Source organism: Panthera onca, chromosome C2 (assembly GCF_046562875.1).
Source record: "Panthera onca isolate mPanOnc1 chromosome C2, mPanOnc1 haplotype 2, whole genome shotgun sequence".
Taxonomy (NCBI): Eukaryota; Metazoa; Chordata; class Mammalia; order Carnivora; family Felidae; genus Panthera; species Panthera onca.
In genome coordinates, this window is record NC_138347.1 from 157,411,717 (window position 1) to 157,438,452 (window position 26,736).

The 26,736-nt window shown below is 40.2% G+C and overlaps 1 protein-coding gene and 1 long non-coding RNA gene across 9 annotated transcripts in view; one reads left to right on the forward strand and one right to left on the reverse strand.

Annotated features, from left to right (window-relative positions):
* Positions 1-26,736, forward strand: part of SNRK (SNF related kinase) — a 59,169-nt gene that overhangs the window by 19,832 nt on the left and 12,601 nt on the right. For 7 of the 8 annotated variants that reach the window (XM_060638074.3, XM_060638079.3, XM_060638076.3 and 4 more), the window contains one exon: positions 23,626-23,767. In XM_060638074.3, coding sequence (XP_060494057.2) covers positions 23,626-23,767 — 142 coding nt within the window. Of the gene's footprint in view, positions 1-5,528; positions 5,992-23,625; positions 23,768-26,736 lie in introns of those variants that run through there. The other variant, XM_078432531.2, reaches the window with a different exon arrangement.
* On the reverse strand, positions 1,892-4,204 carry LOC144612812 (uncharacterized). Its single transcript, XR_013549966.2, has 2 exons — positions 3,037-4,204; positions 1,892-2,527 (listed from the first exon to the last, which is right to left on the reverse strand). It is a non-coding gene; the product is annotated as an uncharacterized LOC144612812 (long non-coding RNA).

Consider the following 26,736-nt stretch of genomic DNA (forward strand, 5'->3'; position numbering starts at 1 on the left):
GTTCACAAACATTTAAGAAAAGCAAATTTGTAAGAATACTGATAGTATTACAACATTTATATCAAAGTTTAAAACATATGAAGCAGTATTATGTACTGTTCAGGGGTGCATGCACATGTAGTAAAGCTCTGAAGAATGCATGAGGTTACACGAGGGGCAGGCATATCTAGAAGGTTTTATCTATATTGGTGATGTTTATTTTCTAATTTGGATGGTGGGTACACAGGTATTCACTATAATCTTCTTGTTTTTTTCATTATATCTTCAATCTTGCCTTAAAAAAACTTTTAAAAAGTTTTTAAAAAGGAAAAGGAAAGTGGGAGGATGCTTACAACTGCACTTGTTTTCTATGTCATTACTTTTTCTTTCGTTGTTACTAATTTTTTCCATGATCTTTCAGTTTCCCTTTGTTTTCTTTTCTACTGTCTTCAGTTGAAAGCTTTTTTCCTTCATTGTTCTGATTTCTAACATTTAAGGTTGTGTGTTGCTCTCTCCTGCAATCTCTGGTAACATCCTGAGGATTTCACTCTCTGGTCATTGTTTTTCATTGCTGAAGTTTATCTTTACTGTTTTATTTCTTACTTAACCCAGAGGTTCTTTTTTTTCTTTTTTAATTCAAAGTAGATAGATTTATGTTTCTTTTTAGCTGTTTGGTTTTTAACTTCTAATTTTAGTACATGGCAGTCAGTAGTCTACATTGCAACCTTACTGGTTTTTGCTTCGGGGAGTATTTTTAGATTTTCTGTGTGGCTTAATACATAGTGATTTTTGGTGACTATTTTTAGCATATACAAAGTTTTTGTACATAATTCAAGTTGCTAATTGTATAATTTGTTCCTCTGTGTCAGGTTTTTATTCTGATGTTATATTCTGAGAGAATTATACTAGTTCCCTACTCTAATCTGAATTTTGTATTTTAATCAATTTTTGCTTTTATATGTTATTTTCTAGCTGTGTAAAGTATGTAAATTTCTATAATTTATTTTGCATAATGACCTATACCTTTTATCAATATGTAACTGTGTTTATTGCCATAGATTCTATTTTGTCATTTTGTTTTAGGATGTATTGGCGTCTGCCCTTAATGTTCAGAGTTAGTCAGTATCATATCATTCCCTCTGACCTGCGAACAAGAACTATATGTAGTTTGTAGTACCTTTTACAGATTTTTAGTTTGCTTTTATTACTTAATATATACTTTTTCTGGTTCAGTAATGCTTCAAGAGCTGATGAAGACTCTGGGCATATCTTAAAATTGTGTTCCTAAGCATCTTTAATTATTCCTTTTTTTGACCTAACTTAGTACATGCGAAGAACATTTCAAAATCCAGTGTGAATTTAAAAGTGACTAGCCAGTCTATCTGAAAAGCATTGCCTTATCTTGTGACAAAGTGGATTAGTAAAACATGAATTGAGATATTCTTGACTGTTAATTTATGTGCTACTTATAGCGTGTGCAGTATACCAGTTTTTGGAAATCTTGCGTGGCATATTCAAGCCAAGAGTTGTGGTTTAACTAGAAGCCACATTGAATGTATTCGGGACAGCCTGTTCCTTCCTCTGCTTTAGCGCCATGAAGAAATATGTCCACATACTCCCTCCTACAAGAGTCTTTTTTAGACAATTTGGGAAATGGGCAGCCACGGGAACTGTGATTGTAGCATTATGTGTATAATAATGTGTAAATATTTTCTTTGAAAACGTTTAAAAAAGTCAGTCCTTACTGTACACATTGTACAACCTAAGGTGTAATATCTTTGTGATAGAACTTTGAAGTTAGTCCAGAAGGGCATAAATCAAAAATTTTCTCTTTGGTTTATCTAAATCTGCTATTATAGTTTGTTGTGAATTGATAACTCCTTGCTTTTATTTCAGATTTTTTCCAGAAAAGCTGTTAATGTATTTGCTTTTACAGTCCCTCCCAAGGTGCACCAAATCTGAGGGGGTATAGTTTCATCTTTCCTGCTCAAAGTTACGATTTATTAGAGACAGATGCTTTCGCAATGTTTCTGTGTTTTCCGACTTGAACTTTCTCTTCCCAGAGTCAGACTGTGGTTAAATTTTTATTACCTACTCTTAAAATTTGCCATTTGGACCGTGAGCCCTGATGGATTATAGATTAGAAGACCTTGGCTTGTGTCACAGAGTTCAGGCCTGAGTGTAGAGTTTGAGATTATGCATTTTTAAGGGATCATTTGTGCCTTTTTTACGCATAGGGAAGTAAGTTTGGTCTGTTTAAAGCACCATCTTGTCTTATTTAAAAAGGTAAATGTAAAACCTGCCTACATGGTACGTATCCAGCATGAACCACACTGCCTCCTTGGGCCCAGGCGGCCGCCTGCGGTGTTCAGTTGTACGGAAGTGAAAGACGTATCCTTAGAAACGTGGTGCACACCTTCCACAATCCAGCTGTCGAGTGCAGCTCACATATTCTGAAAGGTACCTTTTACAGAGCATACCATCACCACTTGTCACGTAAAACCAAAAGAAGAAACTCCTTTCCTAAACTTTCTGAAGTTCCGTGTGCCTGTGAAACAAATGACAGTTATTTCAGAGATCATAGGTGAAAATTGATCCGCCACGAACCCTATGTAAACGAAAGCACTTTACAGTATTAGCTCTGCATGCACGACGTGCTGGCTTTACAGTGTGACTGTTGTATAATTATGTATTTAGGGAAGAGCCGTTCTGTGCTTTGAGTAAAATCTTTTGAGTTTTATAAATAAGCTACTCTAGAACTTAATATTTGTAATAAAGATTCTTGAGCACGACATGTTATAGGTAGTATAATCTATAGGTACCGTACGTAGGGGTTTTTTAGGCTAACTCAGCCGTTGATTTTTTTTTTAACGAGAGGCCTGAAAAATGTGATTAAAATGACAGATGTCCTTTAATGTCTTCCCTACTGCATTTTTAGCTCTGGTGCTTATTGTTGTCACTGTGTTATAAGATTCAGATAAAGTGAAGTATATATTGATGCCACTTTCTAGTATAATTTGCTAGTGGTAAGATCTAAATTGGTGGTTCTCTACTCACCACTGGTAAATTTCACCTGGAGCAGACTTTTCAAAAACAAGCAAACCTTGCCAGGGCCCCGCCCTAGAGATTCTGGTTCAGATAGTCTTGGGTGAGGCCCTTATCCAGAAGCTTCTGTGAGATTCTGATGTGCATCCAGCCTTGTCTACCTCTGGTTTAAAATCGTAGGATCAAATGTTTTAGGTTATTAGTGGAAAAATAGACTCCCAACATTTTAATTCTCATATGCTTTAAGGAATAAGTGTTCAGGAAAAAACATGTTTAAATCTCTTCAGTTTCAAACATTTTTAACGAGAACATAAAATTCTTCTTTTGATACTGATAATTGAGCTTAAACTTCTCTCGTTCGCCTCCCTCTGCCCCATTTCAATCACACCTTGTGCTTATTTGGGGCTAAGTAAGTGAAAACCAAATTTCAGGTCCTTTGGAAATCTTTTCTGATGTTGTTCCCGCGCCTGGAACCTCAGGCTGGACACGCGTGCCTTTCCCGTTGGGAGCCGGGAGACCGTCCTGCTTGTTCCCCTCCCGCTGCCCTTCCCAGAGCTTCTGGTCAGGTGTCCCCTGGCCTCGTGCAGGTCGGGAGGTTCCCTCGCTGCCTCGTTCGAAACCATGTTCTTCGTCCGGAAGATTTGTAGCACCTGGAACTTTTCTCCGGGCCCTGGCCGCCGACTGACGAGCCTCGGGTTTGGTGTCGTTTGGTTTTACGTGGGCCTCGGGCCCCTCTCACTCCTTCCCTGTCACAGCGTGTGTGCAAAGGCAGAGGCGTGCGGCGCTCGTCGGCGCAGGTGCCGCTGGGAGAGAGAGACGCCGGAAGTTACGGTCGGCCCGCTCTTGGCCCTCGAGCCCGACCTCGAGTCTTCGGGCTCTCGGCGTGAGGAGGCGGGGGCCGGGCCGACCGGGCGACTCCGTGCGTCTTCGGAAGGAGAGGGAGAAGGCCGGGATGTCGGAGGCCGCCTTCCCGTCGTTTGTTCCTGCCGCCGGTTTCCGGACGCTGACGGTTCCGGGAGGGAGGAGGCCCCGGGTCTTCGGGCGCCAAGAGCCGGCACTTGCAGCGGGGACCGGCTGGAAGGGGGGCGCCGTGCCGGGGACGCGGCCGTTGCAGGCGGTCACCGCCCGTCGGGGAGAGCTGCTTCTCCGTTCCTTTGGAAGTTTCGGTGCGCAGCTCTGCTCCGCTCGGCATCCCGGAGGTCTTCCCGTTCGTTCCCCGTGGGAAGCGGAGTCCTCCGCGCGGCAGCGCGGTCCCCAAGGTCGGCCGCCCCGTGTCCTCCGTCACGCGCGACCCCCGCGCCTTCAGGGGCCCGCGCGGCCCCGCGATGCCGCCCCCTTGCTGCCGGTCACCTTGCGCTCGCAGTCCCGCCTCGGGCCCTTGGGCCTCCCGGCCCTTGACCCCGACGGCTCTTGCCCGTCTGCCACCCTCTCGGCCCCCAGGGGCGGGGCGCGCCCCGCTTCCCCCCCTCGACTGGCTTCTCGGTCCGTCCGCTACCGGCGTGTGTGCGGTGAGGGCGGGGACGGCGGCCGTGCGAGGAAGGAGGACGCGCTGGTGCCTGGCCCGGCGCCGGACCCGACGTCGGCCTTCGGTCCGGCGGGACTGTCGCCACGGCCCTCGCGGAGGGGTCACAGACGCCCGGTCCCCGTGGAGCCGGGCCGCCGTCCCGAAGGGCGGTCAGAGATCGCGGCCTCGTTGCTCCTCTTGAGGGGCTTTCTCCGCCTTTGGAAGCTTGGCCTCGGGGGAGTCGCTGAAATGTCGGCCGCGGGGGGGAAACCGGGAGCGAGGGCGGCCCGGGACCTTGGCCCTTGTGTTTTCCGCACACGTGCTTCCAGTGGTGTTTAACTTGCGGAACGTAGGGACTAGGTTAACTTCTAAGGGAGGGGTTTTCCTTCGTGTGTGTTCTAAACGTTAGATAGAAACAAATGAAAGGATCTGCTTGGTAACGGGTTAGGTTCTTGGAACTTCAAAGAGCTTCTTAGACCACTTAAAACAGTTAACTGTCTCCATTCAGAAATGCAGAAATTAAGTCTATTCACTTCGGGTTGTAGCCTTAGGAAGCCCTTAGGGAGTCGAAACTATCAAATCTACTTGGGTATTTCTTTATCTTTTTTCTGGGGAGACGCGTAAACCTGTTGAAGAAGGACCCGTTCGCAGAACAAAAATTCAGCCGTTAACGCCCACTTGCAACACGGTAAACTCGGAATCGACGTAGTCACACACTGCGAACTCCTGAACGTTGAGCGACGTCACCGTGGTCTTCTGAAAAACTGCTGAAAACTGCGTTGACCGTAGGTGCTGTGCTCGACGGCGCTCTCGGGCTCGCTCCGGAGTGGCCTGGTGGCACTTGGTGGCGACGCGTCTCCGTTTCTGGGGAGACTGTCCCCGCGCATCGGGAAGTCGCCTGTGGGGTCCCGAAGTGGTCAGGACTCGCGGAGCAGCTGCTCAGGAATCGCTTTCGACGGTCACGGTCACACACACGGCCGTGTGGTTTTCTTCTTTCAAGGGCCGTGGCTCCCCTCGGCCGGGTCTTCACACGTCGCCGCCGGCTGGGGCGGAGGAAGATGGCGAGTGGGCCTCGAAGGGGGCGCCGCGGGGCCAAGCCGAGCTAATTAGCCGAGACGTTCTGTGGCTCCGGCCCCTCCTCACGACCGTCGTCCCAGCACATGGACTCGCTGTTTTTAAACGTCCTCTTCCCGTCGTCCTCGATTAACCCATTTTCTGTCTAACCCACTTCGTCTTCAGAAAAACGTTGATTTATCTCACCTCGTTTCTATTGGTTGGCCTGATGGTGATATTTTAAAAACTATATCCGCTATAGTGTACAGCAGCGCCTAACGATATTATAAAAGTTTAATTTGCAATTATTTTAATCCCTGAAACCTAAGAAAAACTCTGTAGGACCTCAGCGTTTGGGCCATGTCCAGCAAGTAGGAGAAAAAGACTGTGGAGGGAGACGCTCTTGGTGGGTACGTCTAAATTCTGCCTGGGATGCAGCCAGGCACAGAGTAGGTGCACTGGTTTGTTGGATAAAAATAATGGGGTGGGGGGGTTGTTAGATGGCTAAAAACAGAGGATGGTGAGATGAAGGGGACACATGCCCTAATTGGAATTAGATGGGATGACGCCAAACCTCACTCATTTCAGATGGCTCGCTTGTGGCTCTTGCTCAATAGTAAGGTCCTTGAGAAAGAGAACTGTGTGTTTGTTTATATCTTATCTGTGTTCCATTCCTGTCACCAGGTAAACATGACAGGCCCTAATGTTTGTTTAAATGAGTTAAATATTACAGAAAACGAACTAAAGAAATGGAAACTTACGTTCTGCTGAATTTTTTTTACACCGTGTGATCGTGCCCCCTCCCCCGTGGCCCTGCCCGATATCCTTGCTCATACTGGAACTCCTTTTCCCTGACTTGTGCCTGTATATTAACATGTCCTGGACTCACCTCCTCTCTGCACATTGAGGCAGGCCTGCGGTTTGAGGCATGTTATACAGACTGCTGTGAAGCTTATTTTAGATCTGATCTTGCAGGCTTGTGGGGCTGAGTAAAAAATGGGCCCACAACTTTGAAGCAGTTTTGAAGTAAGCTTTGGAACATAAAATAGAGGTGTGGAATTGTGTCCTTATTTTTGTGCCTTTGGCTACTTGACTCTGACTTGTTTTATACATTAATCTCTCATTTTCCTTCTAGTGTTTTAAATTTCCTAGCTATGACTTGGGAAGATGGTAATGGAAAGCTGGAGGTAAGCTTATAGACAGGGCTTCTCCCAAAAGGAACATCAGATCGTTGGGGATATGGTGTCCTTTGTGTTTTTTAAAGCCCAAGACTTAATTTGTAGGTATTTGGTGTGTTTGGTATTTTTTTTTTTAAACCCATTTTGTGTCATGAACAGTTTGTATGTATCAACTCTTCGTTGACTTTAGGTCCTTGCTACAGTTTAAAGAGACTTAACGTGGATCAGGAGCTCCAGTAGATGGCAGGAAAGCCCCTCAGATGGTGTGATCCCCCAGTTCCAAAGTGTGATTCTCAGTTTTGTGCTCAGTAGTAATTAGTTTCCAGAGGACTGAAACCGGCTTAACAAATTCTCAGGAGACTAATGTGTATAAAAACCAGTTGATTGTTACATGAGACTTTGAATGTCAGTCCACTGCAAGCTTATGTTCTTGCATCAGACTAGCTGTATTTTCCTAAATTTACCTATTTTTCAGGTTTCTAAAAAGTTGGTAGACATAAGCTCTTCTTTTAGGTATAGTATAAGTTGATTTGGTTTAACCTTTTTTAGGAACGCATGTGATCTGTTGATATTCCTGAGGTCACGTGATTCTTGTTTGGATTTCTGCCTCAGCTCTTAGAAAGAGCTCTTCTTGATTTTGGAATTTCAGTTCATTTATTTCTGTTGCTTCCAAGGCCTTGAAAACCTGATTTCTGCAAGTTATCATTTTGTTTCTAGTGGTTACAGCAGGACCTTCAGTCTGCTCAACACATTGCAGTCTACCTAGAAGTAGAAGATTCCCAGTAGTTTTAGATTAGTCCTAATTTTGTTCTACTTCTCAGTTTGTGGGTGGGCTATGTTGCTCTGAAGTTGTCAGTAAACAGCTTGATAAAATTTTTTTGGATTTACTATCCAGCTTCAGTATCAAGATGAATTCATTAATCAGCAGAGGTAAGAAGAGTTAGCGAAGTTGTGTTCCGTTTCTACTTTTGACTCTTCTAGCTGCTGTCAGGGGATTAGAAGGAACAGTTTTTTAATCATTAAGGAAGGCTTCTAAGACTTCATTCTTGTGTTACTTCATGTAAGAGAATTGAACTTCAGAGTCCTTAGCTATCAGCGTCTCTTACCAATTAGAGAACTATTGATCACTTTCTTTAGATCATTTCTTGACTTGTCCCATAGCAGAGCACCATGAAGCAAGCAAATAAAGTCTCCTAGGATGCTGAAATGGACTCTCCTAAGCCCATGTAAAACTCCATGTATTTTGTTTGTAGTTTTCATCAGGGTCTTACTCAGATCCTTATTTGGTTAATTTTACATAAAATTCTAGCAAGTTCAGCAAATTCACATTTTCAGCCTTCAACTTACAGATAGGTAATATTAGAGACTTCTTAGAGACTGGCACACTGATAGCAAAGAAGAGAAAGAATCATGAAATCATAACCAAAAACTCTTAAAAAACATGATATTCCTGAACAACCAATGGATCAAAGAAGAAATTAAAGGGGAAGTGAAAGTTTCTGAAGACAAATGAAAATGGAAACACAATATACTAGAACTTGTGGGTATGCAAAACTAGAACTTGGGATGCAACAAAGCAGTTCTGAGTGGGAAGTTTGTAGCAATAAATGCCTACATTAAGAAGCAGGAAAGATCCCATATAGAAAGAAGGAAAATAATAAAGAGCAGAAATAAATGAAATAGAGAACAGAAAAAAACAATAGAAAAGATTAACCAAACTAAAAGTCAGTTCTTTGAAAAGATAAACAAAATTGGCAAGCCCTTAGCTAATTTTATCAAGGAAAAGAGAGAGACCCAAATCAACAAAATCGTAAATGAAAAAGGAGCTATTACAACAGATACCACAGAAATACAGAGGGTCAAAAAGGCTGCTATGAATAACTATATGCTGACAAACTGGATAACCTAGAAGAAATGGGAAAATTCTACATATAACCTACTAAGACATGAATCAAGAAGAAATAGAAAATTTGAATAGACCAATTACAAGTAAGGAGATAAACTCAGTAATCAGAAATCCAATTGGTTAATTTTACCAAACACTTAAAGAATTAATACCAATCCTTTTCAAACGCTTTGGAAAAATCAAGGAGGAGGGAACATTCCCAAACTCATTTCATGAGGCCAGCATTTTCCTGATACTGAAGGCAGAAGAGGACACTGTAGAAGAGAAAACTACAGGCCAATATCCCTGATGAATACAGATGCAAAAATTCTCAATGAAATACTAGCAAACTGGATTCAGTAGCACATTAAAGTGATTCACCATGATGATCAAGTGTGATTTATCCCTGGGATGCAAGGATGGTTCAACATTTGCAAATCAATTATTGTTACTAGAATTGAAAGAAGAGAATCATGATCATCTCAATAGATGCAGAAAAAAGCATTTGACAAAATTCAACATCCGTTTGTGGTAAGAACTTACAGTGGGTGTAGAGGCAGTGTACCGCAACATAATAAAGGCCATATATGACCAGCCCACCACCACCATCATACTTAGTGGTAAAAGGTTGAGAGCTTTTCGTTTAAGATCAAGAACAAGACACAGTCTCCTATTTAACACAGTATTGGAAGTCCTACCTAGAGCAGTCAGGCAATAAAAACAAATAAAAGACATCAGCATTGGAAATGAAGTAAAACTGTCTCTAGTTGCTGATGACATGATTTTATATAGATAAAATCCTAAAGACTCCCCAAAAAACTCTTAGAACTTAATCAGAAAATTCAGTAAAATTGTAGGATGCGAAATTAATGTACAAAAATCAGTAGCATTTCTATCCATTAACAATTTTTCTGAAAATGAAATAAATTGATCCCATTTACAATAGCATCAAAAACAATAAAACACTTAGGAACATATTAAACCAAGGAGGTGAAAGATCTCTATTTTGAAAACTATAAGACATGATGAAAGAAATCAAAGATACAAAAATAAATGGAAAGTAGCCCTTGTCTATGGATTGGAAGAAGTTTGTTAAAATGTTAATACTACCAAAAGCCCATTCCTATTAAGATTCCAGTGGCATTTTTTTGCAGAAATAGAAGAACATCCCTAAGATTTATATGGAACCACAGTAGACCCAAGATAGCCAAAGACATCCTGAGAAAGAAGAACAAAGCAGGAGGCATCATACTTTCTGATTTCAAGCTATGCTATAAAGCTGTAGTCATGAAGACAGTGGTACAGGCATAAAAACAGACAAATGGAGTAATGGAACAGAATCAAGAGTCCAGAAATAAGCATATATAGTCAACTAATGTTTGACAAGGGAGCCTGGAATCTTTACTGGAGAAAAGACCGTCTCTTCAATAAATTGAAGAAGATTGGATATTCACATGTAGAAGAATGAAACGACCCCTGTCTTAACACCACTCGTAAAAATTGACTTGAAAGGGATTAAAGACTTAAATGTACGACCTGAAGCCATGAAACTCCTAGAAGAAGACAGGAAAAAACCTCCTTGATGTGATTTCTTCATATAGGACACCTAAAAGCACAAGCAATAAAATAAAAAATACATCAAACACAGAAGCTTCTGCACAGGGAAAGAAGCCACCAACAAAGTGAAAAGACAACCTGTGGAATGGGAAAAAATATCTGCAAACCATGTATCCGATAAGCGATTAATATCAAAAATATATAAAAAAACTCCAGCCCAATGACAATAAAACCAAATAATCCAGTTAAAAATGGATAAAGATCCTAAATAGACATTTTTCTAAAGAAGATATATAAATGGCCAACAGGTACATGAAAAGATGTTCAATATCACTAGTCATCAGAGAAATGCAAATTAAAACTGCAACGAGATACCCCCTTGTGCCTGCTAGAAAGGCCATCATCAGAAAGACAAGAGATAACAAATGCCGTTGTGGATGTGGAGAAAAGGGAAACCTTCTGCACTGTTGGTTGGAATATAAATTGGTACAACCATATGGAAAACTGGAGTTTGCTTAGAAAACTAAAAATAGTACTATATGATTCAACAATTCCACCTCTGGGAATATATCCAAAGGAAATGAAAATACTAACTCAAAAAGATCTCTGCACCCCCATGTTCAGAGCAACATTGTTGACAATAGCCAAGACATTAAAACAACCCTAAGTGTCCATCGGTGGATAAATGGGTAAGGGAGTTGTGGTATATATACGTATACACGCATACCATGGGATATTATTCAGCTATAAAAAATTAGGAAATCCTACCATTTGTGACAATATGGACTTGCAGATATTGTGCTAAGTGAGATAAGACAGATAAATACTGTATGATCTCACTTATATATGTGAAAATCTAAAACCAAACCAAAACAAACCCCACACTCAGGGAAAGAGATCAGAGTGTGGTTACCAGAGGCAAGGGATGGGGATTAGAAAAAGGTGTTCGAAAAGTATAAACTTCCAGTTATAAGATTAAATAAGTACCGGGGATGCAATGAACAGCATGATGACTATAGTCCACACTGTCGTGTGGTATATAGGAGAGTTAAGAGAATAGATCCTAAGAAATCTCATCACAAGGAGAAATTATTTTTCTTTTTATTGTCTCTGAGATAATGGATGTTAACTAAATCATTTCCCAACATGCGTAAACCAGACTATCGTTCTACACGTTAAAGTTATGCAGGTGTATATCAGTTATTTCTCATAACTGGGAAGAGAACAAACCACATATGATAGTCCCTCTGTTTACTACATGGAGCCCAAGCCTTTAGCAGTGCTTATGGGCTCTTGGAGGTAGGGTGAGGTACATACTTGGAAGCAACTCTCACACGGGTATCCTCGGTGGAAGATAAGATGGAGCCATCAATTATAAGGCAGATGGTCATTATTTTCTCTGCAAATGAATCAAGAGAGATGAATTGTGGCAAGGGACACAAAGGGCAATAGTGTCATCTGTCCTGGACATTCTCCCTTTGTTGCCAACCTCTAAGGTCTCATTATGATTACATCCCAGCACCTAGCACAGTGCCTGGCAAATAGTGGTGCCACACATTTGTTGAGTACTTGTACCAGTGTCTGCTTTGTGACCCTTTAGTATAAGGACCGATTCTCCCGAGGACACCGCTATACCTCAGCATGGTTCTTTAGCTGGTGATTTTAAGTGATGTAGGCAAACAGGCTCTAATAGTTTTAACTTCCTCAATTATCAGAAGGCATCAGAGGAGGAATTATTTAATAAATTGTATTGGAAATAGTTAAACATTTAAGGAAGAAGGAATGACAGATTCCTATCTGTGTTATGTGTCAAAATAAATTCCAGGTGAATTAAGGATTTGTATAACACGAATTACATGCCCCCCCCCCCAAAGGCAAACATTTATAAGATCTTGGCCTTTCTAAACAGGAATCATAAGGAAAAGGTAATAGATTTGATTCCAGTTTATGGATATGGTTTGATTCCAGTTTATGGTATGGTTGTACATGTATTTTTTTAGAAATTATAATTAGGAAACAAACCAAGGAAATAATTTGTAACATAGATGATTACTATTCTTACTATTGAAAGAGCTCTTACAAATCAATGAGGAACTCTATTAAAGACAAATGAAAAGAGAGTTCATTAAAAGGTCATGTGAATAACCAATAAAGATGGAAAAGTTTAACCTTAAAAGTAACTGGAGTATTCAGGACTTAGTATAAAGCTACAATAATCAAGACTATATAGTGTTAAGAAAAGGGCATACATACAAATCAGTGGAATAGAATATAGTCCATAAATAAACCCACACATATGATCAACTGATTTTTCAGCAGAAGTGCTAAAGCAATTTAGTGGAGAAAGCCTAAGTAGTCTTCAACAATGTACTGGAACAATTGGATATCCATATGCAAAAAATGAATCTTGATCCATTCCTTATACACTTACAAAAACCCAAATGTGCATCGTAGACTTAAATGTGAAACATAGAATGTAAAAGTTCTAGAAGAAAACAGAAGATCTTTGTAGCTTTTTACTTAGGCAAAGCTATTTTAGATAGAGCATCAAAAGCACAATCTATAAAAGAAAAACTTGATAAATTGGATTTTACCAAAATGAACTCCTGCTTTTTAAAAAAATGTTTATTTATTTTGAGAGAGAGACAGCAGGGGAGGGTCAGAGAGAGAGGGAGAGAGAGAATCCCAAGCAAGCTCCACATCATCAGTGCAGAGCCCGATGTGGAGCTCAATCCCATGAACTGTAAGATCATGACCTGAGCTGAAATCAAGAGTTGGACACTTAGCCGACTGAGCCACCGAGGTGCCCCTCAACTCCTGCTTCTTGAAAGATCTTATTAAGACACCAATTGGGACAAAATATTTGGAAGTCACATATTGGATAGAGAATACATAAAGAATTCTCAGAGCTCAGAAGGTATTTGCAAATGATAAATCCAAAATATATAAAGAACTTCTATAACTCAACACCAGAAACACAAACAGTCCAATTAAAAAATGGGCAGAGGACCTGAACAGACATTTTTCCAGAGAGAACCAACAGATGGCCAGCAGACCTGTGAAAAGATGCTCAGCCTTACTAATCATCTGGGAAATGCACATCAAAACTGCAATGGGAGATCACCTCATACTGATCAGAATGGCTAGTGTCAAAAAGACAAGAAATAACCTGTGTTGGGCAAGCATGGGGAGAAAAGGGAACCCCTGTGCACTGTTGGTGGGAAAGTAAATTGGTGGAACCCACTGTGGAAAACAGTGTGGTGGTTCCTCAAAAAAAAAATTAAAAATAGAAATGCCGTACAGTTAGTAATTCTGCTACTGGGTATTTGACCAAAGAATAAAAAAACAGTAGTTTGAAAAGGTTTATGTACTCTTATGTTCATTGCGGTATGATTTACAATAGCTAGGATATGGAAGCAACCTAAGTGTCCATCGATAGATGAATAAAGAAGATGTAGTTTGTATACACACAACACACAATGGAGTACTAAGCCATTAAAAACAGAGGAGATCTTGCCATTTGCAGCAACATGGATGGACGTAGAGGGTATTATACTAAGTGAATTCAGTCAGAGAAAGTCAAATACCATATGGTTTCCCTTACATATGGAATCTGAAAACCAAAACAAATGAACAAAAAAATCAGCCTCTTAAATACAGAAAACAAGTGGCCAGAGTGGTGTGGTGCGTGGGGGGAGGGGTGAAACAGATAAAAGGAATTAAGAGGTATACATTTAAACAAGTAAGTCACAGAACTGGAAAGTACAAATGATATTGTAATAATGTTGTATGGTGACTACCCTTCTCACGATGAGCACTGAGTAATGCATAGAAGCGTCAGATCACTATGTTGGACACTATGTTGGAAGCTAATATAACTATGAACGTCAACTATACTCAAGTAATTTTTTGAGAAAGCTTTTGAAGCTGTTTTCAGGAAATGTAAATATGGTCAATATGACCATTTTAAAATAAAGCTTTTTTCTGTATTACTAGAGGTTATATATAAAATCAAAACTCTCAAAACTCAGTAAATTAAAAGGCAACTCAATGTTAAATGAACGAAAGATGCAAACAAACAGTTCACCAGAGAAGGCATAATAGAATAGTAAGCTCGTGTAGATGCCCCACATCATTAGTCATCAGGGAAAACGCAAACTAAAAGTACATCTGTTAGGATGGGTGGGATTTTTTAAACTGTCAGTACCAAGGGCTTACAAGGGTGTGAATGGAACAACCGGAATTCTCATACTTTGAGGATGGGAATGTAAAAATCCTAGCGCCACCGTGAAAAGTCATCAGGCAGTTCCCTTAAAGCTCATGTACACTTAACTATATGGCTTAGGAAGCCCACCCTTGCCTAGGTATTTGCCCAAGAGAAATGAAAACTTAAGTCTGCACAAACATCTGTACACAGATGGTTTTATTGATTTTATTCATAGTTGCCCCAGACTGAAATAAGCTTTGAAACATCTGTGCAGTGGAAGATCAGTGGAACAATAAAAAGTGATGACCTATTGACATGTGCGGCACCATGGATGAATCTCAAATGTATTGGTTAAAAAAGCCAGACTACATCCCGTAGGATTCCATTTATGGGCAAGACTTCCAGGGGCAGAAAACGGAGTTGTGGTTGCCAGGGGCTGGGCCAGGAACAGGGGAGGAATGTAAAGGTACAGGGAACCTTCTGGAGTGATAGAGCTGCTCCATATCTAGATTGTGGCAGTGACCTCATGACTGCATTTGTTAGAACTAGCAGAAATGCACACTAACAACGGTCACTTCCAGTGTATGTAAATTATACCTTGAAGAAATGGGGGAAAAATAATCAGGACAGTACAAATAAAACCAAATCTATCATATTTTTGCCTAATAGGCTAATATTAAAGATTGTGGTGTTGATGAGTGTGTGGGAGTCTCCTACAGGCTGCTAATAGAATCTTCTGTCATTAAACATGTATTACTCTCATCTGAAAAAAGTAAATGTTAACTTAAAAACTGGGAAATGTGCGGTTATATTTGAGAGAACTTTCTAGCTAAAGTTTTAATATGGAGGAATGATCTGAAAGTCATATCCTATGTGGAACCAATCAGGTTGTATGTTGATTGTAATTCCTAGAAAGGTATAACATGCTGATTTCTTTTTTGTTTGTGTTTTGTAATGTAGGAAAAGAAGTTGTATGCACTTGTCAACCACCTGCCTGTTTAGGTGTTAGGTATGGAGAACTAGCCAAAATCAAACCTTTGAAGAACCAATATTTTGAATTTTGAATCTTATTATAGCAAATAGAGTATTTTAAAGTTTTTTTTTTTTTCTCTTTATCCTCAAATGAGAATTAAAAAAGTCTTTTGACAAGCTTAAACCTTTTTGGGGACTCTAGGGCAATGCTGTGTTGTGTCAAAGGGCAAACTTCACTTGACTTTTACCCCCACACCCAGAAAACTGTATGTATTGCTTTAAACATCATGCCTTTTGAAAGAAAACCCACGGGAGTTGGCATATGCAGATGATTTTTATTAACTGGTATTTTCATGGCTTGTATATTTGTCTTACGTTAGCATACTTCAACCTTATACAGAAAGCTCTGCTTTAGAATAAATTTAAGAAAACATCATAGCACTCCACCAGGTATTAAACTGAAGCATCAAGCAGACTTCACATGTATAAAATGCTACTCATATAGTTCTTCAATCGGCGTGGTTTATGTTGTTTGTCTAGACAAATCGAATCGGAGGCTTTTAGACCTGATACTAAATCTCAGCGTTCCTCCTTTCTAGACCAGTGTTCTGCTTGTGAGGTTTGCGTCGGTCATACTCTTGCGGGAGTTGAAGTGTGAAGTCTCTTCTGAAAACTGAACTTCCGGTTGCCGTGTGTCCGTGGCAGTAGCCCCCTCTTTGAAGAGCATCCGTGTTGAAATTCCTAGGAGAGGAATGTGCTCGTGTGAATGGGGCCATGCTGATGGCCCTTGTTTCCACGTTGGAAAAGTGTTTCTAAAATAGGAACATTAGACTTGGGGCCGGTGTTATAATAACATGGGACCAAAACTAGAGATTTTGATTTTTCCCAAAAGCTTGCAAAAGGAAGCGTCTTGTTTTCACAAGGTGTTTTTTAAAAGGTGTAGTTTTGGAAAGCTGTGGATTTGTAAAGGACTCTTGCCTCACCTGGATGTTGAGCAGTGCCTCGAGGGGCTGTTCGGCTAGGCGGAGGTTCAGAAGCAGACTCCGGGATTGTCCCCGAGGTGGCCGCGCTGCGGCGGTTGTGGCTCCGGCGTCCCCTTCCCCTTGGGAACCCGCGGGTGTGTCTGAAGCGCAGAGACGGGCCGGAGGGTGAGTGGCCGGCAGCACTGACCGGACTCCCCTTGCTGCACAAGACCCCGAGTTGAATACTTGAAGTACTTTTGGTCCTTGGCAGACGTTATTTGTGCTAAAAATTAAAGCTAAGATAATTGTAACTGTTCATGCTGTGGAGAGATGGGTCTGTGGATTTATCAAGGGAATCTTACGGAATCTAGTGTCCCCAGACGTACAGGTTGAGAATCACTGTCTCAGTGAGCAGGCTTTTTTTTTTTTTTTTTTTTTTTATTACCGCATTACCTTGACATTCTTCTAAAGACGCTTCTGCTTCTCCCGTTGAAGTATGTACACTTCGTAATGTTCTGTTAAGCACAGCTAATTTTTAATTACTTTTTTATAAGCAATAAATGAATATAAATGAATGTTCTTGTAGGAGAATTCAAATAGTACAGAAGTATATTGAATAAAAAGTATAAAATTCCTTTCGCTTTTCCCTACCAGTCTCACTCCTTCACTTCGAGGCAACGATTTTTATCCATCCTTCCACGTTCTGCGGGGATCCGTGTGGCACTTTTTGCCTGGACACCCTCACGGAAATCGCCAGCTGAGCGGTGGTGTCCACCTTTTGTAGGAGAGAAAACTCAGAGGCACAGAAGGCAGGTATAACTTGGCCAAGAATACAGAGCTAATTAAATGGCCAAGGTGGGGTTTGAACCCAGGTCTCTCGGATGCTTTAGCCCAGGCATGCTTTTTCATTAGGCCGCACTAGAGGAAATCACTCTCTTTCGCTCTCCATCTACTGAGGTTGCTAAAATCAGATTTGTGAGGTGATTTGTGAAAGAATGCGGAGTTGGAAGGGTGTCTGCTGCTTGTCGGGTTTGCACTTGCGCGAACGTGTGCCGTCCCACACGTTTGATAACCTTCGGACTTCTTGAACTTGTTCCTATTTTCTTTCGACTTGAAAAGACAGGTTTGCGCCAGGCGTTAAACCCCTCACCAAAAGAAACTGCAGCTTGTTTTCACTGATACCCCTCTGTCCCCACTCCAGATACTCCCTCTCCTTTCCCTCCTAGCTTTTATTTGAAAGCCGTCCGTAACTGCCCACTGCCCGCGTACCGAGGACCTCCGCGGCGGCTGCCTTCTGGGGCGTCCTGTCCAAACGGTCTTTGCAGAAGCGTTTGCCGTCTCTTTAGCTTCAGGTCGATTTCGTTCAGCAAACCTCTGAGGATGCAGGGGACATGTGCTGCTCTGGAGCTCCGGGTAATGGAGGAAAACGTCTGCGATTACAGCTCACCGCGGCGATGCCCTGGTTGCCAGCTGGGAGGGCGGTTTGGGGGGATCTCGGGGAGCTGGAGGTCAGCGGTAGGAGCCCTGGAGGACTGTGGGCCCATGCCGGAACTGGCACGATCTTCCTGATGCGGAAGTGAGGGGACACCTGTGGTACAGGGTCCAGGATGCCTCCGAAGTTTTGATTGGTAGGTGGAGGTGCCACAGACCACACTAGAACCCAAATGAGACAAATACGCTTGGGTACAAAGTGACGAGCTTGGTTTGGACAGCATTGAGTTTTGAAGTCCCCAGGTGGATTCAGGTGTGGGAAAGAACTGTTTTGAAGTAGGTATGAGTGATGGCATTCATTCTTTCTTTTTTTTTTTCTTTTTTTTTTAATGTTTGTTTATTTTTGGAAGAGAGAGAGAGAGAGAGAGAGAGAGAGAGAGAGAGTGTGAGTGGGTGGGGGAGGGGCAGAGAGAGGGGGAGACACAGAATCGGAAGCAGGCTCCAGGCTCTGAGCTGTCGGCACAAGGCCTGCCGTGGGGCTCGAACTCATGAGCCGTGAGATCACGACCTGAGCCGAAGTTGGATGCCAAACCGACTGAGCCACCCAGGCACCCCACTGATTTTCTTTTTTTTAAGTTTATGTATTTATTTTGAGAAAGAGCACATGAGCCGGGGAGGGACAGAGAGAGGGAAAAAGAATCCCAAGCAGGCTCCACACTAACAGTGAGTATTGCCCTGACGCAGAGCTCGAACTCACGAACCATGAAGTCATGAGGTCATGACCTGTGCCGAGATCAAGAGTCAGACGCTTAATCGACTGAGCCACCCGGGCGCCCCTATTCTAACTTTCTTTTTAAGAGAAGAAATGATTGCTGGTTAAATAATAGAAAGTTGCTTCTAACTGGAGTGTTGGTAAAACCGGAAATAAGGTAGATACCCTAAAACATGGTCTTGTCCAAATTCTTCATTCCTTGTCTACCCCACTCTTACCACTTGGAGAGTGGTCTCTAGTCAGGCCCCTCAGAACCAACCACTGATCTTGTTGGGAACAAGAATCTTCAGCATCCGGAGCTCTAGGTGGTTTTGAATGCAGATGTAGATCCTGTCGTGTAGGTAGGAATTCACACCAGAAGACCCCGGTACCAGAAACAAAGGTCGTGAGACCGACACGCTTCTGTAACAGTGCTGCTCTTCTAAGAAAGCATTGCTTTCTACATTCGTCTTGGGTCATACGTCGGTTGCTGCTAACCACAGTTGGAACTGAAAAATGTTTGCTTAAATCCTGCCGGTTTTAAGGGGTGTCGTGAAAGGTGCCGTACTTCATCTGTAGTGGTTTTAGAACATTCTGTTGCTGCTTTCGTGACTGATGGCTACACTGATAAAAGAAAGTGAGAAGAAAAAAATAGAGGTTTCTGCCTAGAACTTTTCTCCTGGTCTTCCCATTTTTATTACTTTCTAATCCCTGCTCTTTTTTTTTTTTTTTTTTTTTTTTTTTTTTGGGTCTCTAGATAATTCACTTCAGAAGTGACTTTTTAGAAGACCTCTCAGCAGTCATGACACCCTCCAGCCACCCCCCGCCCACCCTTTGACAGTAGTGTTTCCTCAAATTGTTAGTATGTTCTTTTAGACTGTTTTGTTTTCATTTTGATCTTTTGTTAGCCTTCCTAAAATGATCTTTGTAGTTTAAACTCCACCTCCAACCCTAGAAATGGCATAATTAAACTGTGTTATGACAGTTGACCTACCTAGCAGCTAAAGGAGACTTCACTGCTCATTTTTGGCAGCTCGAGGGAGACCAGTAACTCCCAGCCTTTATATTAACAAGGACTTCATTATCTTTCCACCCCTTCCCACAGTTCCATAAGTTGGAAGTGTTTTTTTTTTTTTTAACCAGAAGAACTATATGTATTAAGTAATATTTTCTTTTTCCATTTTTTTTAACCAAGGGTCTATACCTGGGTCTGAAGTCAAAACATTAAGTTTGATTTTTCAGATGGTTGATATTTGTTAACCTGTGTACAATAGACAATTCCGTTAACATTTTTAAAAAATAAAAAATAATAGAAAATCCCCATTCCATGGTCTTTCTCTCACCTGTCTCCCTCCATCCATCCCCCATAAAGACTTGGCGAATCTCAAGCTGAGTCTGTGATCTATACCTCGGGAGTGTGTAGTTTTATAAGCAAGTGTTTTTTAATGGAAAAAGATATTTTAAAATACAAAAATGACTTTTTAGGGGTGCCTGTGTGGCTCAGTCAGTTAAGTGTCTGACTCTTGGTTTTGGCTCAGGTCATGATCTCACAGTTCATGAGTTCGAGCCCTGCATCAGGCTCTGTGCTGACAGCGTTGGAGCTGGCTTGGGATTCTCTCTCTTTCCTCTGCTCCTCCTCTGCTTACGCATGAGCACATACTCTCTCTCTCAAATAAATAAACTTAAATTTAAAAATCTTAAAAAAGGAATTTTTATTAAGATGTGTGCCAACTCCCTCCCCCATTTGAGGGGAGAGTAATAGATAATCTTTCTTGTTGCCATTCTTAGCCCTGTGATACCACCTGTCTTGTCCTGGGGATCCAAGATTATGAATTACCACCTTTTTTAGCTGTATTACCAAGAGGCCTTTCCTGTTCCTCTCCCCTCATCTCCACTGGTGTTTCTTGTTGGCTTTGTGCCTTCTGAGCTATCTGTCGTCTGTTTCTCACAGTGAATTGGGAGTCCTGTAAGGGCACGGGTGTCCCCCATTCATCTCTGTGTCCCCTGTGCTCAGGAGCAGTGCCCGCCCAACACAGACGGATGGGGGCGAGGCATGGCAGCCTCCTTAGAATGTGTGCTGGGCTCTGTCCGGAATACTCGGCACGCATTCGAGTTTTCTGTTTAATACCCACAGCAACGTTAAGAGGAAGTGCGTTATTGCTACTATGCCCATTGAACAGTGGAGAAACACGTTCAAATCACTTGGCTAAAGTCATACCACTTTGTGTTTATTTAGTGATTTTTTATCTCTTTCCTTTGGCCTTAGGATGGAAAAGTAAAATCATTCCAAGACAGTAGAATAAGAAGAGAAATTAAAAGTCTGGAAAATAAATAAATGGCATAAGCGGCCCCGTGAATAATCAGGTTGTCCCAGTGAGAGGGTCATTTGCCCTTTCTAAAACTTTGTCCCCCTGACCGCACTGCTGTTCTCGTCTAGTTTAGATCCTTTGCCTGATGTCACTTAGCTTTGCAGACTCCCAGGCATAGAATTATTTTTCCACATTTCTCAAATATTCAGCATCTGTATGTTCAGAAATTATTTGACCTCTGACCGGAAACAGTGGAAACGGTATATATATGTTATTTTTCTTCTTTTACTCTTCTAATCGTGCACCACTTCCTAGCAAGTGGAGTGTGTGAGTTTGCTTGGAGAAATGATCCTGCAGAGAACCTTTCCAAAGAATTGGACTTCCTTGTTACTGTTGAGGTTGATATTTAACAGAAAGTTTTCTTTAACCTGATAAGAACTTGGGCTAATTATTAGTTGATATTTATATTATTGCTTATGCTTTTAAAACATAAGCTTTGTGTAGTTGCACTGTCAGATATCATCTCCAATTTAGCATAGAGAAAAAGTAAAAAGCTAAAAAAACAAACTAGTTTATTCACAGTTGAAATACGAGATGGTAGAAGAAATAATGTAACCAGATTCATTTTATACAAATTGTTGTTTTGTAGGATTTATATGGAAAGACGAATTTAGTGTGTCTCAAATACATGTGTATTAATGGTTAGGGTTGGTTATAGTAGTAACCTCAGACATTGTCAGTATTTGAACAACAGAAGAAAGTTTTTATTTTAACTACCCTGATGTTTATTTTTATGCATTTTTATTGCGAGCCATTTAAAATCCCTTTCCCTTCTTCGGAGAAGAGATAGCCAAAAATAAAATAACACAAAATAAAATAAACGAACCAAAAAAAAAAATATGTGGTGGGGTTCCCTCCTTGTGTAGTGAACATCATTGAAAAGGTGAGTTTACTTTATCGTGAGTTTCTAGAATATAACTGCTTTGTGAAATGAGGGAGGGGCACTGTGTTAAAGGAGAATAAATGTAACTGCCACTTGTTCACAGTAGTGGCTTGGGAGTTGGGGCAGGTGACCCCCCAAAGTAGCAGGTTCAGGTTGTTCAAAGAGGGTTTAAGTTAACCATCAACTAGGTAAATTTCCTTTGAAATTCCCACTAAGTTACAACTAGAATTGGGGTTATAAATTCTTCTCACCAGAGGTTTAAAGAGCAGGTGCAGCTAGCCACCATTATGCAGATTGTTGGACTTTGCACGGGGATGGCCCTCTGCATTCCAAGATCAAGGTAAAGAAATGTGGGTCAGTGAGTGGAGCCAGCTTGCTGTCCTGGGGCGGTAGGTCACATAATTCATGCATCCTATAAGCAATGCCAGGCAGACCTCTTAGGGACACTGCAGAGCTTAAGGTTCAGACTGAATGCTCTTTAGGTCTCTTTCATTCTTACATATGTAATGTTTTAATTTTAGTAGATTTTTCCATCTGTTTCACTAATTTCCACTGAAGCATCCTTAGTAAAATTTATCGTATACATAAAAAAAAAGTCACAAGTGTTTATAATTTTGGGTTTCTGCCTTATTGCCTTCTTTGTTTAGTTTGGACCAAGGAAAAGATATTTTATTAACAAATTATAATTCTGCTGGAAAATAATATGGATCCTTCATTAGTTTGAGTGTTTAAGGTTAAGTGAAAATAGCAGTTGAGTATTAACAGATGTGGTGACAAAGTCCACGTGGCTTGCCTCTCCATTCTTTGTGGTGGCCTTTTTCTGGTAGAAAGCTTCTTGAATTCATCATCTCTTATTATATGAATGTTTACGTAGCATGTCTATACTTTAGTTTCTGGAATGAATGAATGATTTGTGCTATCCTTCCTAAATGGAGTCCTCCTTTTTTCATTTGAAAAGCCATCATTTTTCCAACTGATTGGTGAGTTTGTTATTTAATGGCAAGAAGTGTAGGGGGTTATTTGTTATTGTGGGAGTTAATCTAATGCTACAGTTGGGAGGGTCCTCAGATGTCAGCTCGTCCAGACTTACAGTCAGTACAGGAATGTCTTATGTAGAATGTTAGACAGTTGCTCAGCCTTTGCTGAAATACTTACAGTGATGGAAAACCTACTATCTTTTCCAGCACTTTATTTAAGTAGCCTCCGCTGTTTTTAAGCCACAGTGTGGCTCCTGGTTACTTGCTTGTTCAGACCTAGCTCTGGCCTTGGAAATAATACATCACCTGTCTTTTTCTTTATTGACAACACAGAAATAGTTCTGTCCTCTCTGAATTTTAATTTTCTTAACTATAAAATGACTGTGACTGTGACTTAACATTATCTGGTTCTCTAACCAGGATCCAGGTAAAGAACAACTGAGATAATTGTGATATTAGGCAAGATCCGTTTCATGTCTCAGAGTATTAATAGTTTTTTCTCTGGTAAATAATGTCATGAGAAAAACAGCAGTCTGTTGTCCAGTGGTTTGGGAACCTTGATTGTTACTTTCCACTTGATGTTCTTGCCATTAACTAATGAATAAATGAATTAATTTGTTGAACATTTATTGACCATTCACCCTGTGGCTGAAGTGAATAGAAAAACAGTGAACAAGACAGATACCTTCCCTGCCTTATTGGGGCTTAAGTTTTCTTCCCCAAATGTTTGTTGTTGTTGTTGTTATTGTTTTGAGATATAAACGCTTTTCACTATTCAAATAAAATAATGTTGTTAGTCTACTTTTGCTCTTCTTAGTGTTTTTGGTTTTCTAACTCGTCCAGTATTTAACAGTCTGTCTTTTAATTTGTAGATATTTGGAGTCTGGGAGTGATCCTTTTCATGTTGGTGTGTGGACAGCCACCCTTTCAAGAGGCCAATGACAGTGAGACATTGACCATGATCATGGATTGCAAATATACAGTACCATCCCATGTGTCCAAAGAGTGTAAAGAGTAAGTAGAAACAAACAAAAAAAGAATGTGGAAACTTAAGTACTCATATAAAAACCAGAAGTTTTCTTTTATTCCACGTCAAAAAAATTTGAGGTGACTTCAGCACCTGAGCATCTGGGTTTCTTTTAATTTTCAAACTTGATATTTTGTTCTTGTTAAGTATATTTGGGGGGTCAACCCAGAATATGACTTGAAATTTGATATTAGAGTACAAAATCTATTAGTCTGTTTCTTAAATATATTTGTTTTCTTGAAATCCATTGCATGCCTCTTCAGCCTCCAAGAATGGTAGTTACTCACTTGAAATGAAGATATTACCATGGGAACTACCTTTCCCTTTTTGCATCAGCAAAAAAGCAAGACCACCTGGAATTATTTTAAATTCCAGAGAAAACTTAAGGCATATCCCATCCTGAAATAGACCACCAACACACCATTTTGGTGTTACATAAGGTGTCCCGTGATTTTATTTACAACATGACTCTCCCCAGTCGACAGAAGAGCTCTGTTTTGGTTTATAGGACTGTGGGAAGCCAGCAAACAAAAGTACACTCAAGTTGACTCTTTGGAATTTAGAGTACTTTATACTTTATGATAAACGTAGTGACAAATATAAAAGAACTGTTAGGAGCCCAGTATTTCATTGACATTGTGTGTGTGTGTGTGTGTGTGTGTGTGTGTATTTTTTTAATGAGTGATATTTTTAAGTAAGTTCAGCTGAGATTGTAGCTACTGCTTAAAGGATTTTGCTGTAGTAGCAAAGAGTTTAGTTTTTCCCATCAGCGGGTAAGAAAATCTGATAGCTTGAGACATCTTTTCTCCAAGTGGAGCCCCATCTTAAGTTGTGAGGTGGATGGTTAAGAATTTACATATTCAAACTCTCTGGATTCAGATACTGGCTTCTCCAGCTACTAATGATGTGACAGTGGTAGAACCTGTTCTAGCCTAAGAAATAGAACAGTAGTAATATCTTAGAAGCCTTCTGTTTCTCCCTCCTAGAGGGATTATTTTTAGTAATCGTAGGACCATTCATTTTTCTGCTTTTTCCTATATCAGTTTTGCTCACTTGTGTTTTTTAAGGAGTTTGTCCATTTTATGTCAATTTTCAAATGTATTGGCCTTAAGTATTTATATTTTCTGATTATATTTGTAAAGTGTATAGATCAGTGGGGATGTTGCACGTTATCATTCCAATATTGATAGTTTTTGCCTTCTCTTGATAAGTCTTACCTGAAGTTTGTTCATTTTATTAGTCTTTTTCAAAGAACTGCCTTTTATCTTTATTAATTTGCTTGTATTTTTTGTTTTATGTTGTGAATTTTATCTGTATTATTTTCCTTCTACCTATTTCATGGGCTAATTCTTCCTCTTTTCTCCCCCCCCCCCCCCCCCCCCAATCTTATGTTGGATACTCAGCTCACAAATTTTCCTGTTCTAATGTCAGAGTTAAGGCTATATAAATTGCCTTCTGGCACCATTTTTCTGGCATCTTAACTAGTTTTGATTTATAGACCTGTTATTCAGTTCTGAGGATTTTCTAGTTTCAAATGGTTTATTTAACCTGTAAGTTTTTAGAGGGGAGTTCTACATTTCCAAGTGTATAGAGTTTTTGTAATTAGCTTTTTGTTCTTCATTTCTAACTTAATTGCATTGTAGTTCAAGAATATAGTCTATATAGTAACTAGTTTTTTGTTTGTTTCAAATTGTTGAGGCTTGCTTAATGCATAGCATGGAGTCAATTTTTGTAAAGGATCCTTTTGTTCTGGAAAACAATGTATATTTTCCAATTGTTGGGGTCAGTTCTATATACCTTAAGATCAAGCTTGTTAATTATGCCATTTAAATTACATACATCTTTTCTGAGTTTTTTGATTAATTACTTGATATATCACTTACTAAGATACTCTTCCACTGTGATGGTAGATTTATTGTTTTATTCTTGGAGGTCTGTCAGTTTCTTATTTGATTGTTTTAAGGCAGTGTTACCAGGTGCGAATTGTTGTATCTTACCAGTGAATTGAACTTACATATCACTCCTTATCTCTAATGATGCTTTTTGCCTTAAAGTCAATCTGTGTTATCTAGTTTTAGCTAGCCAAACCTGTCATCTTTGGTTAGCATTTATGTATGCTATATAGTTTTCCATTATTTTCCTTTAAATAAACCTTTTATCATCTTCGTTTTAAGTACATTTTTTTTTTTTTTTTTTAACAGCTGGGAGCTGTTTTCGGAGCCATCTAAGCATTCTTGTCTTTTAATCAGAGAGTTTCCCATTCATATTTATTGTGTTCACTGAAAGGTATAGATGTATTTATCTTCTTTTTATATGCTTCATATTTGTCCTCCTTTTCTCTCTTTCTTTTTTTTTTTTTTTTCTTTTTGTCTGTTCTTCTTTGGGATTGATGGAAGTTTTTCTTTTTCGCCTTATTTGGCTCTCTCCCTTCAACTAGCTTGGAAGTTATAGTCTGTTTTAACACACACATACATGTTTGTATACTTAATTTAATAAAATTGAAAGTTAATCCTTATGTTTATTCTCTTCCCAAACAACCCAAAATCCTTAGAATACTTTATCATTCAATATTTCAGTAACCTTTTTTTTTTTTAACTCCACAAATTAGACAGTATTATTATATGTAGTAAAAAATTGTTTAGAATTACCCAGATGTTTCATAAGAACTTTGTATATCCTTCTACTTGGGATCACATTCTTCTGCCAAAATTATACCCTTTAGAATTTCTTTGATGAGCATTTGTTGGTGATCAGCTTTCTCAGTTTTTCATTGAAGATAGCTTTGTGTTACATGTGATCTTTCTCAGGTTATTGAAGATGTTATTCTGCACCTTCTGATATGTCTTGTTGCTATTGGGAAGTTAGCTGTTCAACCTTCTGTTGTTCTTGCATGGGTGATTTGTCTCTTCTCAGGCTGCTTTGAGAGCTTCTGTTCATTCTGCTTAGGATGTGTTGG